At 36.9% G+C, this 22,782-nt stretch overlaps 4 protein-coding genes and 2 pseudogenes across 4 annotated transcripts; all 6 read left to right on the forward strand.

The window, feature by feature from the left end:
- Positions 1 to 3,392: 3,392 nt before the first annotated feature.
- LOC117927492 lies at positions 3,393 to 4,056 on the forward strand (annotated as a pseudogene).
- Positions 4,057 to 6,173: 2,117 nt separating this feature from the next.
- Positions 6,174 to 10,769, forward strand: LOC117929244 (annotated as a pseudogene).
- Positions 10,770 to 10,842: 73 nt separating this feature from the next.
- Positions 10,843 to 11,892, forward strand: LOC117929243 (protein LIM1-like). The gene is made up of 2 exons (XM_034849515.1): positions 10,843 to 11,530; positions 11,630 to 11,892. The coding sequence occupies exons 1-2, from the start codon at positions 11,221 to 11,223 to the stop codon at positions 11,644 to 11,646; spliced, it is 327 nt and encodes a 108-aa protein (XP_034705406.1). The 5' UTR covers positions 10,843 to 11,220; the 3' UTR covers positions 11,647 to 11,892.
- Positions 11,893 to 11,971: 79 nt separating this feature from the next.
- LOC117929241 (cytochrome P450 705A5-like) lies at positions 11,972 to 14,675 on the forward strand. Its single transcript, XM_034849513.1, is given in 3 exon segments — positions 11,972 to 12,391; positions 12,394 to 13,074; positions 13,822 to 14,675. Coding segments are annotated over 3 exon segments (1,545 nt in total). The 5' UTR covers positions 11,972 to 12,166; the 3' UTR covers positions 14,461 to 14,675.
- Positions 14,676 to 16,216: 1,541 nt separating this feature from the next.
- Positions 16,217 to 17,202, forward strand: LOC117929242 (pathogenesis-related thaumatin-like protein 3.5). The gene is made up of 2 exons (XM_034849514.1): positions 16,217 to 16,290; positions 16,401 to 17,202. Exons 1-2 carry the CDS (start codon positions 16,245 to 16,247, stop codon positions 17,060 to 17,062), a joined length of 708 nt encoding a protein of 235 aa, XP_034705405.1. The 5' UTR covers positions 16,217 to 16,244; the 3' UTR covers positions 17,063 to 17,202.
- A 3,883-nt stretch (positions 17,203 to 21,085) lies between these two features.
- LOC117927759 (pathogenesis-related thaumatin-like protein 3.5) lies at positions 21,086 to 22,554 on the forward strand. Its single transcript, XM_034847419.1, has 2 exons — positions 21,086 to 21,502; positions 22,525 to 22,554. The coding sequence occupies exons 1-2, from the start codon at positions 21,086 to 21,088 to the stop codon at positions 22,552 to 22,554; spliced, it is 447 nt and encodes a 148-aa protein (XP_034703310.1).
- The last annotated feature ends 228 nt before the right edge of the window (positions 22,555 to 22,782 follow it).

A 22,782-nucleotide genomic window follows, 5' to 3' on the forward strand; every position in this document is an offset into this window, starting at 1 on the left:
GATAAAAGGAATGAACATAATTACAAAAATAACCAATGAGATGTGGAAAACCCAATACATAGATAAAAAACCATGGGATCTAAGATCTGTCATTTAAATTCACTATACAATAACAAGTTACACAAATTTATTTAACTATTTTACCTTAAAAACTTACTCTCCAAAGCCTATAACTTGTTCCATGCTTGCAATAATGCAACCTCAAATTGGTATAGTGAATACATTTTAGCCTTGTTGAAGGGATGCAGGTCTTAAAACAACTCTATATTCAATGCTTGAATCATTTGATGAGAGATTGAGAATGGTGTGGCAAGGTTGGGTTACTCCAAGTGTCCCACCCTAGAGGGATTATAACAGGGTTTATATAGGCATAAAAACCTAAGGAATTAGTAGCTCAAAGTTTCAAACTTGATTTATGTGAATAATTCGAAAATGTTTGTCATATTTTGACAGATTTTGCACAAACAATCGGGCACACTTAATCACCACTTGAGCACCTCAGGCACTTGAACGTTGATCAAACGTTTAAGTGTTGTTACCCCACTTGAGTGGGCCCTATAATTTTTAAATATTTAATAAATCATTTTAATTTAAAAATATACATATCAATCGTTTTTATACCTTTTGATCACCTAACTTGCCACAAGTCAAACATTTTTAGACGTATCTATGACTTTTTTATTGCACAAACAATAACAATGTCCTAACAGAATCGTTATGAGAAAAAACTTAATTGTTTTACTTGACTTAGTTTGATTGCATATGAAAGTGCTTTAGGATAATTGATTGAACTTCATGAAAACGATTTTATGTTAAGATGTATCATGATAAGTTTGAAGAATTAGTCAATTGAACTCAAGACTTATTGACATCTTTCTCCATTAGTTGTTTTGTCAACAACTTAAATGATGAGATAAAAGTTGAAGTAAGAGTATTTCACTTGAATTCAATGACTAAATTGGTTGGCTTGGGACAATTGCAAAAGGGAAATTATAAAGGCTTTAACATACAGGTCAAATACTTTAAGCCAAATAATACTTGTAACAAGTGGAGGTAAGACTCATCCACTAAATATTGTCTCTATGCCCATTAAAAGGTCGACATATTTTGAATTGAATGAAAAAATATATAAAAATAAAATAATCTATGTGTCTGCTATGATGAGCCCTACGTACTAGGTCATGGATGCATGAAACATATGCATTTTGTCTATGATTTACCCTAGGGCTTTCTAGATCTAACTAGCAGAAGTATACATGCAATCAAACTTAGATCCAAAAGGTTTAGTGTGTCATACCTTAGATCAAGATGTTCCCAAAATTAGGTAATGTAATTGAAGATGTATCATACATGTTGTAGATCTTATAAACCCATAAGCTTTCCACTGTGATGACTCTTTCTCTTCGAATCCAAGCACTAGAAATAGTGAAAGTTGCATAGAGAAGTGGTGGCTAAGACTTTCTCTCTATAAAGCAAATATGAAGACTAGTCTTAAGTTTTACCCCTCTAAGGGAGGTTTTTATAAGCTTTGCTTAAATGACTTTAGCATAATTTGGATTTAGTCACTAATCCAACCTACTTGGATCATAATTAATTAATTAGTCATATTGGGCTCCAATCAATCAATTATTTCAGTATAGAAAGACAATTCATAACCTCTTTGTGTAATCTTGTGTATTTCCCAAAACACCTTTATCCACACATGTGAGTAAATAACCCAAATACCCCTTAATAAACATGTCATTAAGGAATATGAGCTTGAACAAGAACCACAAAAACTTACAGGAAAATAATTTATTTTCCATAATTTAATTTTGAAGTTGACTCAATATTTTGTTACAAAAAATTGGTTGTACTCCAAAATCCTATAATATTATAATGAGATATAAAAACTCGGATTTGTGACCTAATATCCAATAAATGCAAACACCTCGTAAATTAACATTTGTAATCTAATAAGGTGAATGTTATCAACCTTTCAAGGTTATCTCTATAATCCTTTAGTCTTAAGTTATTTTATTATATAATCAACTAACACATTCTACCTTACTAAAAGCACATGTCAAATTCTATTAAATTAATTACCACGACTATAAATTTTATGATTGCATGTCCTTAAGATTACCTAAAGGGACATATTATGTCAAACTTATGAGATCTTATGGTTGTCTTTACTATAATATTTGTTACTACTAACTTTCATTATTAGCGACTCAATTCATAAGGGAACATATGACTACCCCAAAGTCTCACTTGTAAGTTAAAGTCACCTAAGATTTTAGCACAAGTTCAATCTCATGTCAAGATTGAGACTTCATATAATTTAGAAGGTAAGTGAAATTGCGACAATTTGATAGTCAATGTCATGATTTGCCATAAGTTTTGTTAAATGTGTAATCATACATATTAGTGTACTCATTATAAAAACTCTATTTCAATGACCAAGATCAGTAATCCCTATAATTAAGAGGGAATGCACTATAACTTTAAATTGATTGCTTAAGTCTATGAACCAATTGTAAACAAATCATCTAATTGCAATGAATTCGGGACTTCAATCTTCCTTACAACTTTTAATGCATACGAGTCATATACAATGCAAATATGTTAAGTGACATCCTTACTTATTGGAAATATATTTTAAGATTAAAACTGATAATTCACACAATTTAAAAGCGATTTATTAGAATATAAGACAAATTTATAATTTTATATAAGAGTTTCTATATTTTATGTAGAAATAGTTATTTTAAAAAATGAGAAACAATAAATGTATCCTAACAAAGCCCTAATTTTTTGATTAATTAATAAAAAAATACAATATATGATGATTTAATGAAAGATGTACTTGATCTACAAAATTATTCCTACAAAAAAATTTCAAATAGGTTTTTAGAGAAAATTCTCATTTTGGCTAATAATAATTTTTTCCCCTTAAATTAAAATAAATATAAATTGAAGAAAATAATTAAAATATATTTAATTTTATACATTCATGTGTATGACAAAAAAATTCCCGTTGAAATAATTGGAACCTATCATTTTCCTTATTAATAAAATTAATTAAATAGTATTCTTAATAAACTTTAATGAATTAAATATTTTCAAAATTTTTCCGCCAATTTATAGATCACTTAATTTATTTTTAGAAAATAAAAGAAACCATAAGCCAAGAGACTGGTTGAGGCACAAAACGAGTCCATGACGTGGCGACATTCTATTGGATTATAAGCTCAACCACGGATCACGATCCTCATCCGCCTCTGTCCTCCAATCTTCACCGTCCGTTCTCATATCATCAACCGCGTCGCCTCCAAAAATGAAAAATTGAAAGCTCGTTTCCCTCCAAGTCCACATTATAAATAACTTTCAAACCTCAATCTTCACCACCGATCAGTTTTTTCTCTCCCCATCTTCCTGATTTTCCGACTTTCCAAGCACTTCCGCTTTCTATCTTCCACCAATGGCCCGTACCAAGCAAACTGCGAGGAAGTCCACTGGAGGAAGGCTCCAAGGAAGCAGCTGGCGACCAAGGCCGCTCGCAAGTCCGCGCCGGCCACCGGCGGTGTGAAGAAGCCCCACAGGTTTCGTCCCGGTACGGTGGCTCTTCGTGAGATCCGGAAGTACCAGAAGAGCACAGAGCTTCTGATCCGGAAACTACCGTTCCAGCGATTGGTTCGTGAGATTGCTCAGGACTTCAAGACCGATCTGAGGTTTCAGAGCAGCGCCGTGGCTGCTCTTCAGGAGGCCGCTGAGGCGTATTTGGTCGGGCTCTTCGAGGACACCAATCTCTGTGCTATTCATGCTAAGAGGGTCACGATCATGCCCAAGGATATTCAACTCGCCAGGAGGATTCGTGGTGAGAGGGCTTAGAGAGATGGCTTCGGTGGGGTTTGTCTCTGCAGTTGCGTTGTTTCTTAGGGTTTAGCGTAGTTTGATGTAAATCTATGGTGTTCTGGTTGTCAATTCTTAGTCGATATGTGGAGTTTTCAATTGTGAATCACCATTATTATCAATATTCGATCAATGGAAATTTGCTTTCCTATCCATTTTATATTTGAAGTGCGTTATTCCCCCCTTTTTTTGTTTGGTTGCTGAGAAAATTGTAGGAGGTAAACAGTGCCTTCATCGTTGAATTAAGTGGGACAAATTTTTTTTTTAATAGGTTGTTGGAATTTTTTTTATGCCTGCTTAACTAATAAGATATGACATTTGTTTTTCAAGTGAAAGATCAGCTGTTTGGTATCAATTTATTCAACTGTGATATATACAAATTGTTTTACTGCATTGGGGATGCTAATATCTGTAAATCATGATAAGAGGGTTCTAATTTGTCAATGGTTATTTATATTTTGAGAGCTTGTATGGTGAAGGCTTAGAGGAGTGGCTTGGTTGGGGCTGATTTTGAGGTCCCGCTGATTGGTGGTTGTGTAAAGGTAAGTGATAAAAATCTACGCTCATCTCCATTCTTGCAATTGAAGCACCGATTCATGTTGCAATCTGTTGTTGAATAGCTTGAAGGGTAAAAAGTGTTCTGGGCACCCTCTTCTTCCACATTTCAAATGCAGGATTTGATTATGTTGCTCTCTAATATTTATTCTCTTCCCACATCCCCCTTTAGCCATGAATCTCTCATGATGAAATCCCAAGAAGTTTTCCCAGTAATTGGGAACCCTTTCAATTGCCCGCAACTTAATCACCAGTCTTGTGTTTGCAGGGATGTTGCAATCTTTGGTTGATTCTCTTGTGAATATTGGACCAATTGGGTGCTGCCATCAGGGTTCCTTCAACAATTGCCTGGAGAGGTATGGAAAATTCAATGTGTGATATTCTTTACCAATATATCCTTTCCATCGACAGATCTCTCTCCTTTTGCTTTCCTAAACATGTTTGGATTGTTGATGGGCTCTGCCACTGCCCCTTGCATTACAGCTGACGATGTAGTGCTCCCAGTTTGTAAACATTTCCACAAGGAAAAAGAAAAAGAAAAATGAAATATTCCGATGTTTCATTTAGGGTTTGCATAGTTATTAATGCAATAATATGATTTTTGTGACTTGAGCATTGAGTGACTATGGTTGATGGCCAATTCCAGGACATTTCATGAGTTTAAGAATTCTTTGGCATTTAGGAGAAGAGGCCGCCATGCAGGAACACATTCAAAGGAAAAGCGAAATATGGGACTACAGCAGTGAGAGCTCATAGAGGTGCTTGGTGAGGAATGGGCGAATAAGGTGGAGGAGTCCAATGATGGGTTAGCGCTGAAGGGCTCATTGGAGATTATGTTACTGTATGAACCTTTGAGAAGATGGTTTGAACCAAGAGCATAGATGTGAGCCCAACAAGGAAGAGTACCATGTCTCTTTCGATGGGAAAGCTGGCTACAGGAGGTGTGTATTAGAAGTGAACCTAATGGAAATCAGAAGGAACATCAACTGTTCCAAGCCAATTGGCCCTGACATGTGTTATTCTGTTGTGGGTGCAATGTGCAAAAGAGGAGAATTTCTTCTTAATCGTTAATTCACCATTCATTGTAGCGAATACTAGAGAATTGGGTTTACATCACTATACTTTAGATTGCCTCCCATAAAGACCTATTTGACCTTCAAATTGTGCTGGACTGGCTTTAAATCGAAAATCTTATTTGGGGCTGGTAGAGATTGGCCCCTTTGAGTACAAAGACAAAAGAGAGCTTGATTGTAGGACCATCCATTGGGCAAGCCAAGGTCAGTCTTGGTGTTACGATGATGGTGCCAAAGCGAAAGGGCCGTCAGCCCAAAGTCATCACTCTCTCGGTCTCCTCTCTATCAAAAAAATTTCTGAGCTAGTTAAGGAAACGTAGTCCGTAATTCCTTGGTCAATTAATTAGTGCACGTGCTAATGAGGTACTTACATTTTGAAAAGCATAAATATTTTTAATTGAGTTTTAAAATTGTTTTCCCTCTTTAAGAATATTATATATACCTATCGTCCTCGGTGGGCAACCTTCCATTCGCGGTTGAACTTTTGAGGCGAAAGCCTAAAATGGAGAATATGAGGACTCTCATCAGGACCGCATATTATTTGGCCCACACGATTCCACACCATTAATCCTAATCATTTCTCATCCATCCTCCACTATGTGCCACGTGTCGCGATCAACTCTCAACGCACTGATTCTCGGTGTCAGCTATCACACGCGACGCAACAGGGGTCTCGCTACACTGCCGCGGCCCTATAGACGCATCTCCCGCCATTGCATTTGTGCTTTTTCACTCTCTCTCTAGAAAATTTCTCTTTCTTAATCGCGATGGACCTGCCGGTGATCGATCTGAGTCCGTACTTGGAGATCACTGGAAAATCAGGTGGAGATTCGACCGGCTTGTCGATCACATCGACCCGGAGTACAGGGGGCTGTGCTTGAGGTGAGTCGGTCCCTGAGAGAGACCGGCGCTTTGCTGGTGAAGGATCCGAGATGCTCTGCCCAAGATAATGATCGGTTCATCGATATGATGGAGAGGTACTTCGAACAGCCCGAGGAATTCAAGCGTCTTCAGGAGAGGCGTCACTTGCATTACCAGGTTTGGAAATTCTCTGACCTCCGTTTGGTTGCTGAGAAACTGTAGGAAAAATGACTTGGTACACGGTACTCGTGGAGAAAAATAATTGATGTACAAACTACAGTTTGTACAGAGCTTCAAATATGATTTTTTAAACATGTACTAAAGTCGTAATTTTGAAATAAGATTTGTAAATTTGTATTAAAGTAGCTGCTTCAAAATGCTTTCTCAAATAATTTTTTAAAAATGGAAATTGCAAGATGAATAATTGTTTCAAAATAGCCCTAAATGTATATTTTAATGATTACTTTAAACCAAAAAGTCTGTTTTATTAGAGAATTAGACTTTTGGTTCAAACCAATTTTTGACCCTCTTCTCAACTATTATTCAAAATGTTCCTTTTGGCCATCTAATTTATTTTTTATTTTCTTTTTCAAAATTTGTTTGAAGTTGTATTTTGTAACTGGGTCATTAGTATAAATTTAGAAATCACATTTTAAAACTGTGGTTTTTAATTTGTACAGAAGCTGCATCATCAAAATGTGGTTCCAAAACTAATTTAAAGAACAAAAATAAAAAGTCGTTACTTTGAGCAATAGTTTGAACAGATGCATACAATTGATATCATGTTTCAATTTGCCTAACTGATATTATATTTGGAAAACAGGCCAATTTGACCTCAAATTCAGAGACTTATGTGCAAATTTTTAGGCCTTTTCTGAAATAATTAGATTATGTTGTTCTATTGTTAAAACCTTTTACTATTTCATTTGGTTTCCGGGAAAAATACAGAAAACAGAATGATAATGATAGTAAAATTCTGTACTTCGATGTTATGCACTGCGACGCACAATTTTGAAAATGATAGGATTAATCACTGAAAAACGGTGGGCTGTGGACAGAAAAAAAAATAAAATTGAGGTATATGCTTTAGGTTGTTGTTTTTCTTTATAAAAAGGGAAAAAAATTGCCCCATTTCCCAGGAATCAAACTGAACATTAAGTTAGAAACCGTGTTTCATGAGTAGTATGTTAAATCTAGAGGAGTAAGCTCAGAAAAGCGATCTCACCAGCATTATAGGGGAAAATTTATGTTCCATCTAGTTGCTACTGAGAAAATGTGGGAAAGGAAGAGAGATAAAAACATATATTTATTGGATTTTGGAAGAAAATTTTCAAAACCTCAAGTTCCATAGCATGTTCTCTACCTTTTGATGTTGTTAAAGAGATCATCATTGTTTTCTTTTCAAATTCCATATGAGATTTTTTATGAATGATATGTTAATCTCTATAGTGCTCTCACTTCCATAAGAATTTCTTCTTATGTGATCAGTGGAATGTTTGAGATTTGTTATTTTTCCTCTGCCTTCTCCTTTCCTATGTTTGAAGGCTTAAACTACAATAAGAAGAATAGGATGGGAAAAATGTAAGCTCTGTGGACGCATGGATTTGGGCTCTTGAAATTTGCATTGGAGACCCCAAATCCAAATCCCCAGTTTGGTTTTTTATATTTGAATGTAAATCAAATTTAGCAGACCCCAAATCCAATAAAAGAATTCCTTCTTCTGAGCAATCTTTTGGAATTCCATGAAATTTGAATTCTGAATCAAATCCACTGTAACCTGAATGAAACTATAAGGAAAGTTGGCTTCTTTGCCAGTACCCATTTGTTAGTGATCTGGAAGGAAGGAGAAATTTCTCATGGTAATCTGCAATATTCTGATTCTAGATTGACTTGAGATTGGTGAATTTTCAGGATCAAACTATGAGGTTGCTTCTATCTATCAGAAAACATCCTTAAAAGAATTTGTGGTGTGAATGGAAATAACAGGTTGGGGTTACACCAGAGGGAGTTGAAGTTCCACGAAGTCTGGTTGACGAAGAAATGCAAGTGAAGTTAAGAGCAATTCCCAAGAGTTCCAACCATCCACCCCCACGGGACCAGATCCTAAGTGGCGATACATGTGGAGAGTAGGCCCCCGGCCATCAAACACCCGCTTCCAGGTTTTGCTCCTTTCTCTTCGCTTTCAGATTTTTAATAATAAATTAACTATTTATTTTTAATTGACATCCTTCTTGTACAGGAACTTAATTCAGCACCTGTTATACCTGAAGGTTTTCCTGAATGGCAAGACACAATGGACTCCTGGGGATACAAAATGATATCAGCAATAGAGGTTAGCTATTAGTGTTTTTGTTATTTTTTCATGTAAATTCTCTTCTGCATGCATTTTATGGGATCACTGATTTTTACACATTTTTTTTACTCAGGTTGTTGCTGAAATGGCAGCAATTGGGTTTGGCTTGCCAAAGGATGCATTCACTTCTCTTATGAAGCAGGTGAATAATGTTTAAGATTTCACTTTTTCTTTACCTATGTCTCTCCATCAATCTCTAATACATTCTTTATGTACTGTTTTAATTTCGAAAGCAGTAAATCAAAACATTGAAAGAATTGATGACTGCAAATAGTTTAATCAGACAGCATTAAAAATAATGTTTGTGGAGGATTGCAAATAATCCATAACCTTCAGACTTGTTCCTACTTCCAGTGGAAATTCCCATGTTCCTCATGGTGGGATGAGTAATATTTGAGTTTCACTTATTAGCACTCTATTTGTTGCCTGCTTTATTGCTCCAAATGCTACCAATACCTTGTTTTAGTAATCTCTTTCTTTATTCTTCTGAGTGAGAACTGAAGTATTAAGTTCCTTCTCTTGATTCCCTTATTTTTTGATTCTTTCTAATCACTGAGTTCTTGTTGGTCATTCCCATGTTTTTTTAGGGAATTCTTTGTTATCTTCTCTTTATTTTTTTTAGTGCATTTCTTACTTCTCAACTTTATATGCTCTTTCTAACAAGTGCCTTTTCACTGCAAACACCAGGGACCACATCTTCTTGCTCCCACCGGGAGTGACCTCCAACGTTATGGTCAAGTGGGAGCTGTGTTTGCAGGATATCACTATGACCTCAACTTTTTAACAATTCACGGAAGAAGTAGATTCCCTGGGCTGAACATTTGGCTAAGAAATGGACAGAAAGTGGAAGTAAAGGTTCCTATAGGATGTCTCCTTATCCAGACTGGAAAGCAGGTAAGGGCATTGTGACCATTGTTTAATGCTTAATGATGAGGGTGTTCACTTGTTAGTTTGTCAGCTAGTTGCCATTTGCCACCTGAACTTCTCTTTATCTTAAGCAATGAACAGTCAATAAATAATTATCACAATGCTGAAAGCATGTTTTCTTAAAGCAAGACGCACAATTGCTATCTTAACCATGGAAATGTCGAAACATATTCAATGGCCCCTAATGATAATCATAAAGATCAGATGAATTAAGTCAACAGTTCAGTTGCATTCTATCCAATGTCTATCTGATGGTGTGATTATCCGATTATTGAAGTTTTCATTTCAAATGCACTATGCATTCAAATAAAATGTAGCAACTTATTTTGATGCAAAGAACTAGAGAAATCATCTCTAAAAGTTGTAGTAATACAAGTTAAAACAAAAATGTGTGCCTTTATCATGGTCTATTCAGGATTAACGCTTCAAGTTTGTTGACAATTATCAGATATGACACATTTTTGAGGCTTTACCATTAGTGTATTCCTTTTACACTACTTCAATGTGCAGATAGAATGGCTAACAGCTGGAGACTGCATAGCTGGCATGCATGAAGTCGTTGTGACTGAAAGGACAATTGATGCAATTAAACTAGCAACCCAGCAAAATCGTAGCCTGTGGAGAGTATCCTCAACAGTGAGTGAATCCAATCCATATATTCAACATCATCCTCGTCCTTATTCATGAACTTGGTATCTTCAAAGTGAACTTATTGTCAAGGCTCTCTTATGCTTTATCTGTCTTTCTTTGTCATATCCAGTTGTTTGCACACATTGCATCTGATGCTGTACTGAAGCCTTTAGGCCATTTTGCGGAATCCCCACTTGCAGCAAGATATCCATCCATGTGTGCAGGAGAATTTGTTGAACAAGAGCTTGCGATTATCAATCTAAAAGGAAACAAAGCAGAGCCTTAATAATTGTAATCTGAAAAATATTCTGTACTTTTTCATGGTTATTTTGATGAAACGACTTGCCATAAAGCAGGTTGAGTCAATGCCATTCATTGCTCAGAAAAATTGGAGCATTGTTCTTCCATAAAATACCAAAATTTCAGAAATGAGCTTGTAATACTAAATCCTCATGGAAAACTTTATTGGTTTTAGCGGGAGTTGGATTGGTGATTTATCGTGGTTTTGCCCTCCAAAATGATAACTTGTTTTGGTCATTCAACGTAGATCAAGCCCCCGACCATATTTCTAGTTCATTGACTTACTATTGTCTTTTGGTTCAGCATATCTAATATTTTATCCTTCCATGGGAGGCAATGCATTTCTGCTTCAAGTTCCAGGACTGCAAGGACTCACAAAAGGTGGGTTTATGAACTGCTTCACCAGCACACACCCTTCACATTCCTGGCATTTTTTCTATGAAGCAGGTCAGTAGCAGAGCAGAGCTGCCATAACATGGCATGATCAGTGTGATCTCAGGTTAGGAGAGACACGCAGATTGGCATGAACCCAATCTATCTGTCTATATATCAAAGGCCTTTTTGAAGCCCATTCTTTGCCCAGGAAAAGACGGTTACAGAGATCGAATTTCAAATTTCAGTTCAAACATGAAGCTTTCACACTCCAAATTTTCAGTGCCAGTGCTGGTGTTTTTGTTGATCATAGCAGGTTTAGTGGGGCAAGGGCAAGGCACTACTTGTGGGACCTCTTTCTTCTCTGCTCTCATTCAGATGATACCTTGTAGAGCAGCAGTCGCTCCATTCAGCCCCATCCCGCCAAGTGAAGCCTGCTGTAACGCTGTGAGAACACTGGGCCAGCCCTGTCTGTGCGTGCTCATAAACGGCCCTCCTATATCTGGCGTTGATCGGAACATGGCCATGCTGCTCCCAGAGAAGTGCACCACCAACTTTGATCCATGTACTCCCTCTCTCCCTCCCTCCCCCATGCCCTTCTTCTTTGATGTTCTTTTCATATGATATAGCTATTGTTTCATCACTTTTGTTTCGGTTGATGCAGGTGAGATGGAAAAGTAGAGAAGTAGAAGCCTATAGAGCCAGGAAAGAGCAATAGAGAACTATCACCTTCTTATGCTGCTGCTGCTGCTACTACTAATAAGAGAATAACCATTGAGATGAAGCACTTTTAGGTCTTTTTAACTTTGCTCTTGTAATTTTCCTATCTACTATTGTCTTTCCCACATTGCTTAGTTCATAATATGTATGGTTGCTTTTCTCTTGGTTTGCAGTATATCTTTCTCTCCAACCCCATCTTATTCTACTTCTTCTTCGTTTTCCTCTTAATAAATCATAGATGATGATGACCCATTGATAATTTTGATTAGTCGTGCTAATCAAATAATTTGAAAAATAAAAGACATACTCTAATAGCGATGATATGACTACCAAAAAATTGGGAAAGGGACAACATGAAATCATGGTGCACTTGCATTTAGCCTAAACAGTGTACGATGGGCAAACCATTGAATTATCCAATTATGATCTAGTCAGAGGCTCAAAAAAAATCTGAGCACCAAGTAAACATTAGCAGGAAGCAATGGGCACCTTTACTGATCTCCAATACTATACCATCTTCTTCATCCTCTCCTTCATTTCAACCCTCCTGCTAAGATCCTTCCTGAACAGAATCACAACACCAACTACCCGTCTTGGCCTCCCACCTAGCCCACCGGCTCTTCCCATCATCGGCCACCTCCGCCTCCACTTCCTTTCTTCATCCATATACAAATCCTTCCACAGCCTCTCCACCCAATATGGCCCCTCCTTTATCTCCATTTTGGGGCCTCCAGGTGCCTACTTGTTTCTTCAGCAGCAATGGCTGCTGAGATCTTCAAAACAAACGATCTCGCCTTTGCTAGTCGCCCTAGGTTAGCTTTTGCCGATAAACTACCTTATGGAACCTCTAGTTTTATCACAGCTGAGTATGGAGATTACTGGAGGTTCATGAAGAAACTGTGCGTGACGGAGCTGCTTGGAGTCAAGCAACTTGAACGCTCACGGGTAGTTAGAAGAGAAGAACTGGATTGTTTCTTGAAGAAATTGGTGGAGAGTGGTGAGAATGGTGAGGCTGTGGATGTTAGGGCTGAGGTGATGAAGCTCACAAACCACAGTACATGCCGGGTGATTCTGAGCGCAAGGTGTTCAGAGGACAATGATGAAGCTGAAAGGTTGATAGAGATGGTGACGGAGTGTGTTGAGTTGGCTGTAAAGATGTCTTTTGGGGATGTGTTTGGCCCTCTGAAGAGGTTGGGTTTCTGGATCTATGGGAGGAAAGCCGTAGAGCTGACACTGAGGTATGATGAGATTCTGGAGAAGATGTTGAAGGAGCACGAAGAGAGGGGAAAGAGAGAAGACAAGGATTTGATGGATGTTCTCTTAGAGGTTTATCAAGATGATAAGGCTGGGATGAAGCTCAACAGAACCCATATCAAGGCTTTCATTCTGGTAAGTCCACATATGCCTTTTGGTTCTCTAACAAATTGGGGATTAAACAAGGATTTAGGTAGGATTTGACACAGAATTTGCCAACTAACTTAACCCGACGGGATTTTTCTTGAGCCTCGTCCCTTCACAAAGGGAGTCCCTCTGAATATGTTCTATCCTTAGGCCCATCCTCCTCACACTAGCCAAGAGAGACATAAAATAAATGGGAAGATCGATTTGACAAATTGCTCTTGATTAAGTCTTCCTTCTTTTAAAGGGTATTGTCTCATCGAGAATTTTTTCTGCACCATATCCACTCCCAACAGTGAAAATATTGTATGCTTGATGCTTAAAAGGGTGCTCACAATTTTAAAACGCATCTACATGTTTAAGATCAAGGAGCTCATACGTATGTGTGTGTCTATATATATATATATATATATATATATAACTTTAAATTTTTTTCTTCTATTTAATATGAGACATCATAGTCGCCTTTCACAATCCTATAAGATATAAAGAGAAACGTGATTGTAATATCCTACCGAAAAAAGTTTTTGATATCTATACGATTAGGAGAAAGTTGTTAGACACACCCTCATTGGTTGCAGCCTAACATGGAAGAAACACCCATCACATTTGCAACTTGCCCTAATCGAAGGTATTAGATCACTTACTTAGTTTGATATTAGCTTCAAACCACATGAATGTCGAGCATGGTACTCTAACTACTATTCATTAGCATTGCTCACACTATCTTTGTGCCAGGAACTCTTTATGGCAGGCACCAATACCTCAGCAGAAAGCATGCAATGGACAATAGCCGAGCTCATTAACCATCCTGATGTGTTCAAGAAGGTCCGGGAAGAGATAGAGTTAGCAGTCGGACGCACTAGACTTGTTGAGGAATCAGACATCCCAAACCTTCCCTACTTGCAAGCAGTTGTTAAGGAAACACTGAGACTACACCCTCCAGCGCCAGTGGCCACAAGAGAATGCCGCAAAAACTGTAAAATTGGTGGATTCAATATACCCGAAAAGACTGCAGTAGCAATCAATCTGTATGCTATTATGAGGGATCCAGAGATATGGGATGATCCTACTGAGTTTAGGCCAGAGAGGTTCTTGGTTCCCTCAAAAGAACAAGTGGATTTAGACCAAACTAAGGGGCAAAACTTCAATTTTGTCCCATTTGGGGGTGGAAGAAGAGGGTGTCCAGGGACATTGTTGGCGTTTGCCATGATGAATACTACAGTAGCAGCTATAGTTCAATGCTTTGATTGGAAGCTTGGTGGAGATGGTGATGGGGGTAAGGTTGATATGCAGTCAGGACCAGGCCTGTCCTTGAGCATGCTTCACCCACTCAAATGCCATCCTATAGTTCACTTCAACCCATTTGAGGGATAGGGATAGCTTCTGTATCACTCACTCTTATGTGGGTATCTATTTGATTCTCTCGAAAGGGCAGTACTATCATCTAAGTCCTGGGTTTTTCAAAGCTCTCCAGCTATATATCTGAATATGGCATTCCCTCCCGAAGAACAAAATCTGTATTCTGTATTCTGTATTGATACAGGTCATGGTCTCTTACTCTATGCTTTTTGGTGACCAAAAGAACTCTAGACTCCAGAGCCGCTGCCATGAATCATTTCACCTAGTTGGTAGCCAAAGTCATTTTAGGAATCTGTTGGTTGATTTGTCATTTCCTACAACTTTCAAGGTAGAAAGACAATGATTTAAACCAACTTCGAGAAACTTTGATCATCCTATCCGAACGGAAACATAAAGATTAAGTAATTTGAAAAATTACGAGAAAATGTTAAATAAAAATTAATATTTATTATTTAATAACTTAAATTAATTTTAAATTATAATTAAAATCTTATTATTTGATTTTTATTTTAAATATTAAAATCGTTTAAAAGAATTAACTTAAAAATTATTTTAAATAATTTTTTTGATTGCCACTCTAGTCGCAGTTAGTCATAAGATATTTTGTCAAGGACTTCACCGTCCTGCGAATTTTAAAAGATAAAAATACTCTTGAGAAAACAAAACATGGGTATGTTTGGTAGATATTTTAAAAAATAATTTGTGAAAACATTTTATAGTCCATATAAAAATTTGAAATATTTTTAATATATTATATATATAATTTTTATATCTAATATTTTATTTTTTATGTTTATATAATTATTTTTTAAATAATAATAAGAAAACAAGTGATAATAATTGAAAACAATTAAAAGATAACATTTTTTTTAAGAATAGATAACTATTTTATGATATTTTATAAAACAAAGTCTATTTCAAAATCTAAGATATTTTTAATCTAATTTCTATATTTTTAAATATATTTTAAAGATAACTATTTCCTGTACAAGAAGGCTTGCTATTGGGTCGGTATATTGACGTTGTTTTTGGAAAATCCAAGCCAAAGAAAATAAAAAGATAAAATGGGAGGAAAATAAGTGAAAAAATAAATTTAAAATTAATAATTATTTTTATATGTTTTTTTTTTTAACTTTTCACTTATTTCTTCATAGAAAGATTAAATAATTTAAAATTATATAATTTTAAACTAATTTTAATTGTATTTAAATTTTATTTTCCTCTTTTATATAACAAATTAGATATAAGAAAATCATTTTTCTAACATTTTTTTTCCTTCAGTACTTGTTAGGAACCAAACATAACTTAAGTAGAGCTTTAAACATGGTGCCAAGACTGCAGTTGTAGAACTAGCAATGCTCAAGAATGGGTAGAACCAAAACAAATTTAACCAAATACGAAAATATTGGTTTTTATGGATATATCGGTTTGTTGCATTTTCGGTCAAGCTTTTGTGTAAAAAGTAAAAATATAGGGTTCAAGGCCAGACTACCCACGAATCCAACAAAGCAGATGGCAACAAACCAACTCATAAACATCTATATCTAAATCCTAGCCTCCTTTTGCTGTTCTAACTAACAAGACTTGGCCATCCCCTTTGGTCACTTCTGGTACAGAAAATTCAGGGCGGTTTAATTTAGAATTACTTAACATATCACAACAGAAATTCACCCCACAGACTTTAACTTAGAAAACTAGTTCACCCCCTTTAAGGGTCTGTTGCCAAACCTCCCCTATATATAAAATCCTGTTCCTTATTGGAGACACCAAGTTCCAAAACCTACATTCAATATCTCTCAATGGCATTGAGGCATCTTCACCTTCTGTTGGTTTTCTGTGTCTTTGGTACTAGCAATTACACCTACTTCACCTTCCATTTCCTGTGATACTTCATTGATCTACACATCTAAATATTAATACTAATGTTGTATTTTGGTTTTTTGTTCTTTCCTCAGGTGTTGACGCTGCTGTTTTCACCCTAAACAATGGATGTGGGGAGAGTATATGGCCAGGGATCCAACCTGGGTCTGGAACACCACAATTAATGGATGGAGGGTTTGAGCTAAGACCAGGTGAATCAGTAGATATCACTGCACCAGAAGGGTGGTCAGGCCGGTTTTGGGGTCGTCGGAGGTGTTCATTTGATGACTCTGGAAAGGGAAGCTGTGTGACTGGTGATTGTGGGGGTGTTCTAAAATGTGCTGGGGCAGGGGGTGCACCGCCTGCAACACTAGCGGAGTTTACCCTTGACAGCCCAGTAGATTTCTATGATGTTAGCCTAGTTGATGGCTACAACATGCCGGTTTCCATACTCCCTTCTGGTGGGTCTGGTGAGTGTAAGACAGTGAGATGTGTTTCGGACTTGAACCAGCACTGCCCCAAGGACCTGCAAGTTCTGAGGGATGGTCGTGTTGTGGCTTGTAACAGTGCATGCATGGCCTTCAACAAGCCTGAGTATTGCTGCTCTGGGGCATTCAGTACTCCTGATACCTGCAAGCCAACAGAGTATTCTAAAGTGTTCAAGGCTTCTTGTCCTACATCTTATAGCTATGCATACGATGACCCGACCAGCACTTTCACATGCAAAGGAGCTAACTACTTGATCAGATTTTGTTAAAGTTTATGCCACATTACACTAAGAAAAGAATAACAACCCTTCTATGCACATCATATAAACACAATGTAATGAAGATATGTTTTAACTACAAGCAAGCAAATATGCTTTGACCTCATGAATGAAGATTAGATTGAAATGAATTATACTACACTTGTGAGCACAAAGAAAACCCAGATTCATGATTCTTCTTGTAATGGATGGATGGCCTAGTCATGATTTATCATGGAGTCAAGGTGGCTAGAGGTTAGCTGGATTTGATGGTGTATCTAGTCACAGAGAGGGAGAGAGTACCAAAAAAGGATAAGGAAAATAAGGAAGTTAAAATATACCTTGGTAAAATATACCTAAGAAGCAATAAATATTTTCTTTTCTAATGCAAGACTAAAGCAATTGAAGCATCATTGCAATTTATAAGGCTATATTCAATTTACTGAATGAACTCGGTGGAAAAGAAGGCCTGATGTTCATATTCATGCAACAGAGGCATTATAACACCCTGACTTGCCTCTACATTTCTCTTCACATCTAGTATAATGTCAGTCAGCTTTACAATAAAAGACATTACAAGTATGCCTCTTGATTTAGAACTAAAAGGAGAAAATGTCTGTGGACAACACAGGTCATTTCTTGACAACTGAAAGTAATCCCTTATGGAAAGAGCAACACCTATCCATCCATCCTATCAGTACAATTTGTATGTGAGCTCCTGCACCAAATTCATTTTCTTCAAATGCAAATTAGTAGAACGAACCACGGCATACTTAGGAGGGAAGTACCAACACTTATGAATTACAGGGGGATTGCACCATCACCACATTGGAACCTAAGCAAGGCACCTAAGGAGTGTAGAAAGCCACCATCTGTACATCCACACTTCTTATCTTTTGTTACTAATTTTCTTTAATTTCCTCAAGATTAAGATGTAACTTATAGTTAGAATACTGTTGGAAAGCACACAATCTCAAACATCAAAAGTTTTCCAACTAGCCAAGCAACAACTGAAAGTGATCTACACAATTCAAAACAGAGCATGCTTTTAAGCTTGAAATATTGAAGTTATGCACCATATTCTCCAAAGAACCTTGTACTAAGATTCTCTCTCAGGACGTTTTCCTATCATCTCAATCGAACAGCATTCAAGAAATTGGAGTTTAGCATTTTGGAAAGAGCATATTCATCTCTGGCAAGTCATTTCTTGTGCAAAGAGGGGCAAAAATAGATTCTAATTATCCTAGTTGTCTTCACCATTATGAAGCCAAAAACAAAGGTGCTAAAGCACCATCATGCAACAGACATCTGGGGATCTTGTAGGAGTAATTTTCCTTAATCCAAATGAAGAGAAGGTAGATGAAATAGAATGGTGAATTAAGACTTAAAAGATGAGATGCAGTAATAATAGAAGTGATGAGTTGATCAATGCTCTATTGCAAGAGTGAAATCATTGACCAAAGACCTATGGCATTTGGTGTAGTAGAAATGAACTCAATTTTAGAGAAAATAATCCAACTTCCAGTCAGATCACAGAAAAACTGCTAGAATCTATGTGGATCATGAGAAAATTGAATTCTTTGAAGTTGAAATACTGCCTACGACTTTTGAGTTAAAACCTATAAGTTCATTTGGTGTATTCCACATGATGAGAACCAGTTTAAACTAAAATCAATGGGTCAAAAAAGAGAGACAAGGTACTATAGCAGAAAGGTTTATTGCTAATGTTGGTAGCAGATGAAGCTAATATTCAAGCTCAACCACTTGATTTTGTTCCCTAGATTTTCCAATTTAGACACTACTGAGTTACACTAGTTTGATCCACTTCATCTCTCACACATACTATCATTTTGCCAGGATCTATTTGTTGCAAGCACTGATACCTCAGCAGGAAGGATGCAATGGGCAATAGCCAAGCTCATTAACTATCCTGATGCATTCAAGGTCAGAGAAGAGATAGATTTAGTGGTTGGAGGAACTAGACTCGTTGAAAAATGAATTTTGCATATTGATATCAAAGATGTGTCGTTACAAAGATATGCACGATTAAGGTACATGGAAAATCGGGAATTGATTCCCTAAAATCAGTCCTGAAGATCAGGAAACAATGTCTTAAAAATATAAAAACAGAAAAAAATATGAACTTCCCTAAAATACAGCAATTACAGATTGTAATAAAATTCATAAATGAATGGTAATCTTAACAAACTTGCCAACAGAATCAGATATCCCAAACCTCCTCTACTTGCAAGCAGTTGTGAAAGAAACACTGAAGGCTATACCTTCCATGCGCTGTGACAAGGAGAGAACACTGTAAAATTGTATAATTAGCTGATTCAATATACCTGAAAAAACTGCAGTAGAGATCAATCTCTATGCTAGCAGGAGAGACCCTGAGAAATGGTACGATCCTAATGAGTTCCACTGGAGGGGTTCTTGGTTTCCTCAGAAGAACGAGTGGATTTTGAACAACCTAAGGGAAAAACATTAATTTTGTCCCGTTTGGGTGTAGAAGTAGAGGCTGTCTTGGGATGTTGTTGGTGTCCAGTTCAATGCATTGTATGGTTGCTGCAGTTCAATGCTATGATTGAAAGGTTGGTGAAGATGGGGCTAAGCTGATATGCAATCTGGTCAGGCATGTCCTTGAGCATAGGTTACTCATTCATATGCCACACCATAGTCAACTTTAACCTTTTGAGGGATAGCTTTAGCATCACTCTTATTGAAAAAAAAAAAAAAAAAAGCTTTAGTATCACTCTTATCTGGGTATTTGAATCTACAATGGATACCATTATCATCTATGGCAGAGACTCCAGAGCCTCTGCCATGAATCGTATCATCCAGCTGGAAACTGATAGTCATTCTAGAAATCCATTGATTCACCATTTCCCAAAAGTTTCCAGAGAAAAGAAACTAATTTAAACCATCTAAACCTTTAATGTTCATTGTCTTAGGTTAGAAACAACCATCTGTAAAAAAAAAAAGGATGTTATCCAGATTTATATGACACACTGAGTAAAGCTCTAAACCTGATGCCAAGACAGTTAAGTAGAACTATCAATGCTTAAGAAAGAAGTATAATCAAAGCAAATTCAAAATATGCTCTTCCAATCAAATTGATGACTCTCTTAGACCTAAAGTTTTTGTAGATTTTATTTCCCTATTGATCTAAAGGAAAAAGCATGCCACATGAGGTTTTGTCCTCAATGGAGTTGGGGTTTCAATCTTTTAAATCATTGGGCTTATTGTTAAAGCCAGAATGTCCTAAAAACATTGTATCCCAAATACCTTGACTTCAAACTGCACATTCTCTGAAACATCAGGACTTAGAAGGTTAAGAAGGTTACAATTCTCAATCAAAAGGTTATCTGATTTTCTGCCAAGTGTACGGTTAAAACATTGGATTCAAGCCAAGACAATCCTCAAAAATCCAACAACCAAAGGCATGCCAGATGGCAACCGATCACTTCTCCAAACATCTATTTCTAAATCCTAGGCTCCTTTTGCTGTCCTAACTAACAATACTTGGCCACCCACTTTGGTTAAATCGGGTGTACTAAATCCAGGACAATTTTGGCCCTTAAAAACAGAATCTAGGCAATCTGTTAATTATATATCACTGTGAAAAACAGAACACTCATCACAACAGAAATTCACCCCCACACCTAATTTAGAAAACTGGCTCCCCCTTCAAGGGTGTGTTGCTGAACCTCCCTATATAAATCTCTAGTCGTCTCTTATTTGAGACACCAAATTCCACAACCTACATTCATTATCCCCAATGACATTGTCATATATTCACCTTCTCTTGGTTTTCTATGTCTTTGGTACTGGCAACTACAACAACTTCATGTTCCATTTCCTGTGACAAGTAGTAATGTTTTATTATCTTCTTTTTCTTCTCTAGTGTTGATGCAGTGAATTTCACACTGCAAAATAGATGATGGAAGACTATATGGCCAGGGATCCAACCTGGATCTTGAAAACCTCAACTAATGGATGGCAGGCTTGAGTTAAGACCAGGTGAATCAGTAGATGTCAATGCACCACAGGCGTGGTCAGGCTGTTTTTGGGGTTGTTGCAGCTGATCATTTGATATCTCTAGGCTGTGTGACTGGTGATCATGGTGGGGTTCTACAATGTGCTGGGGCAGGCGGTGCGCCACCCACAACCCTTGCAAAGTTTACCCTTAATAGCCCAGTAGATTTTTATGATGGCTACAACATGCCAGTTTCGATATTCCCTACAGGTGGGTCTGGTGAATGCAAGGTAGTGACATGTGTTTCAGACTTGAACTGGAACTGCCTCAAGGACCTGCAAGTTCTAAGAAATGGTTGTGTTGCAGCTTGTAACAGTGCATGCATGGCATTCAACAAGCCTGAGTATTGCTGCACTGGTGCTTACAGTACTCCTGTGACATGCAAGCCAACAGATCATTCTAAAGTGCTCAAGGTTTCTTGTCTTACATCTTATAGCTATGCATATGACAACCCGACAAGCACTTTTACATGCAAAGGAGCTAATTATGTGATCAGATTTTGTTGAAATTCATGTTATAGAGATAAAAATAAACACATTATACTATGAAAACAAGAACTTTTGCATGTACAGAATATATTGACATATACTCACAATCTAATGAAGATACGTTTTAACTATAGGCAGGCAATATGCTTCAACCTTATGAAAGTAGATTGGATTCAAATGAATTATAGCGCATTTGTGAGCGTGAAGAGAACTCAGATTCATGATCATTTTTCTTGTTATGGATAGATGGAGTGGTTAAGTCTAGGGATTTATCATGTAGTCAAGGTGGACAGAGGTTGGTTAGATTTAAGAGTGTGTTTGGTAAGAGATAGGGAAAGGATAAGAAAGCATGGGCCATGTATCTCATTTACCTTAGTAAACGATTTAAAATATTTTCTTTCAAGTGTTAGATTTAACAGTTAGGCATTTTTATAACTCATAAGGCTTTCAGTCTGGTGAATAAACCCAGTGGAAAAGTGGCCCTGGTTTTCATATTCACCCAACAGAAAAGCATCATAACAAACCAAACTACCTCAAGTTTTCCCTTCACAAATTGAATAACTTGGATAAATTTTGCAATAGAAAGGCACAACAAGCACATTTCTTTTGATTTAGAACTGAAATAGGGCATTAGAAATGTTCAAGTGGTCTGTGGTCGATATGGGCTGGTTCTTCATGACCGAGAGCAATCCCTCATCTAAAGAGGGACAAAAACTATCCATCCTATCAGTACAATTTGTATGAGACCTCACACACAAGGTCATTTTTTCGTCAATCTTAAATAATCAAGTAGAAGGTACCAAGGCATACTTGGGTAGGGGGTACCAACAGTTATGAATTACATGGTGATGCGCACCATCACCACATTGAGACCTCACAAGGCACCTAAGGAATGTAAGGCACCATCATCAACAGATGAAACTTTTTACTCTTTATTACTCTTTCAGGAAGTTCAGAACATCAACCTTGATTTGTAATTCAACTACCCAAGTAGCAGCTGAAACAAATATACTAAGTTCAGACAGATCGTGCTTTGTAGTTTAAATGGTCATGAAGTATACAACATATTGTTCTGAAACACCTTGGGCTAAGCTTTGTCTTTTCAGGGCTCTTTTATATGTTTCAATTTATCAATATTAAAAAATTTGGAGTTTTGACATTTTTGGTCATGTGTGTTATTTTATTTATTTATTTTTGATAAATAA

Source organism: Vitis riparia, chromosome 13 (genome assembly GCF_004353265.1).
Source record: "Vitis riparia cultivar Riparia Gloire de Montpellier isolate 1030 chromosome 13, EGFV_Vit.rip_1.0, whole genome shotgun sequence".
NCBI lineage: Eukaryota > Viridiplantae > Streptophyta > Magnoliopsida > Vitales > Vitaceae > Vitis > Vitis riparia.

Coding starts and splice junctions, on each gene's coding strand:
- LOC117929242 (XM_034849514.1), top strand. CDS start 16,245: ATGGCATTGAGGCATCTTCACCTTCTGTTGGTTTTCTGTGTCTTTG. Junction 16,291..16,400: donor GTTGGTTTTCTGTGTCTTTG/GTACTAGCAATT, acceptor TTCTTTCCTCAG/GTGTTGACGCTGCTGTTTTC.
- LOC117929243 (XM_034849515.1), top strand. CDS start 11,221: ATGAAGCTTTCACACTCCAAATTTTCAGTGCCAGTGCTGGTGTTTTTG.
- LOC117927759 (XM_034847419.1), top strand. CDS start 21,086: ATGTCAATGCACCACAGGCGTGGTCAGGCTGTTTTTGGGGTTGTTGCA. Junction 21,503..22,524: donor ATCATTCTAAAGTGCTCAAG/GTTTCTTGTCTT, acceptor TTACTCTTTCAG/GAAGTTCAGAACATCAACCT.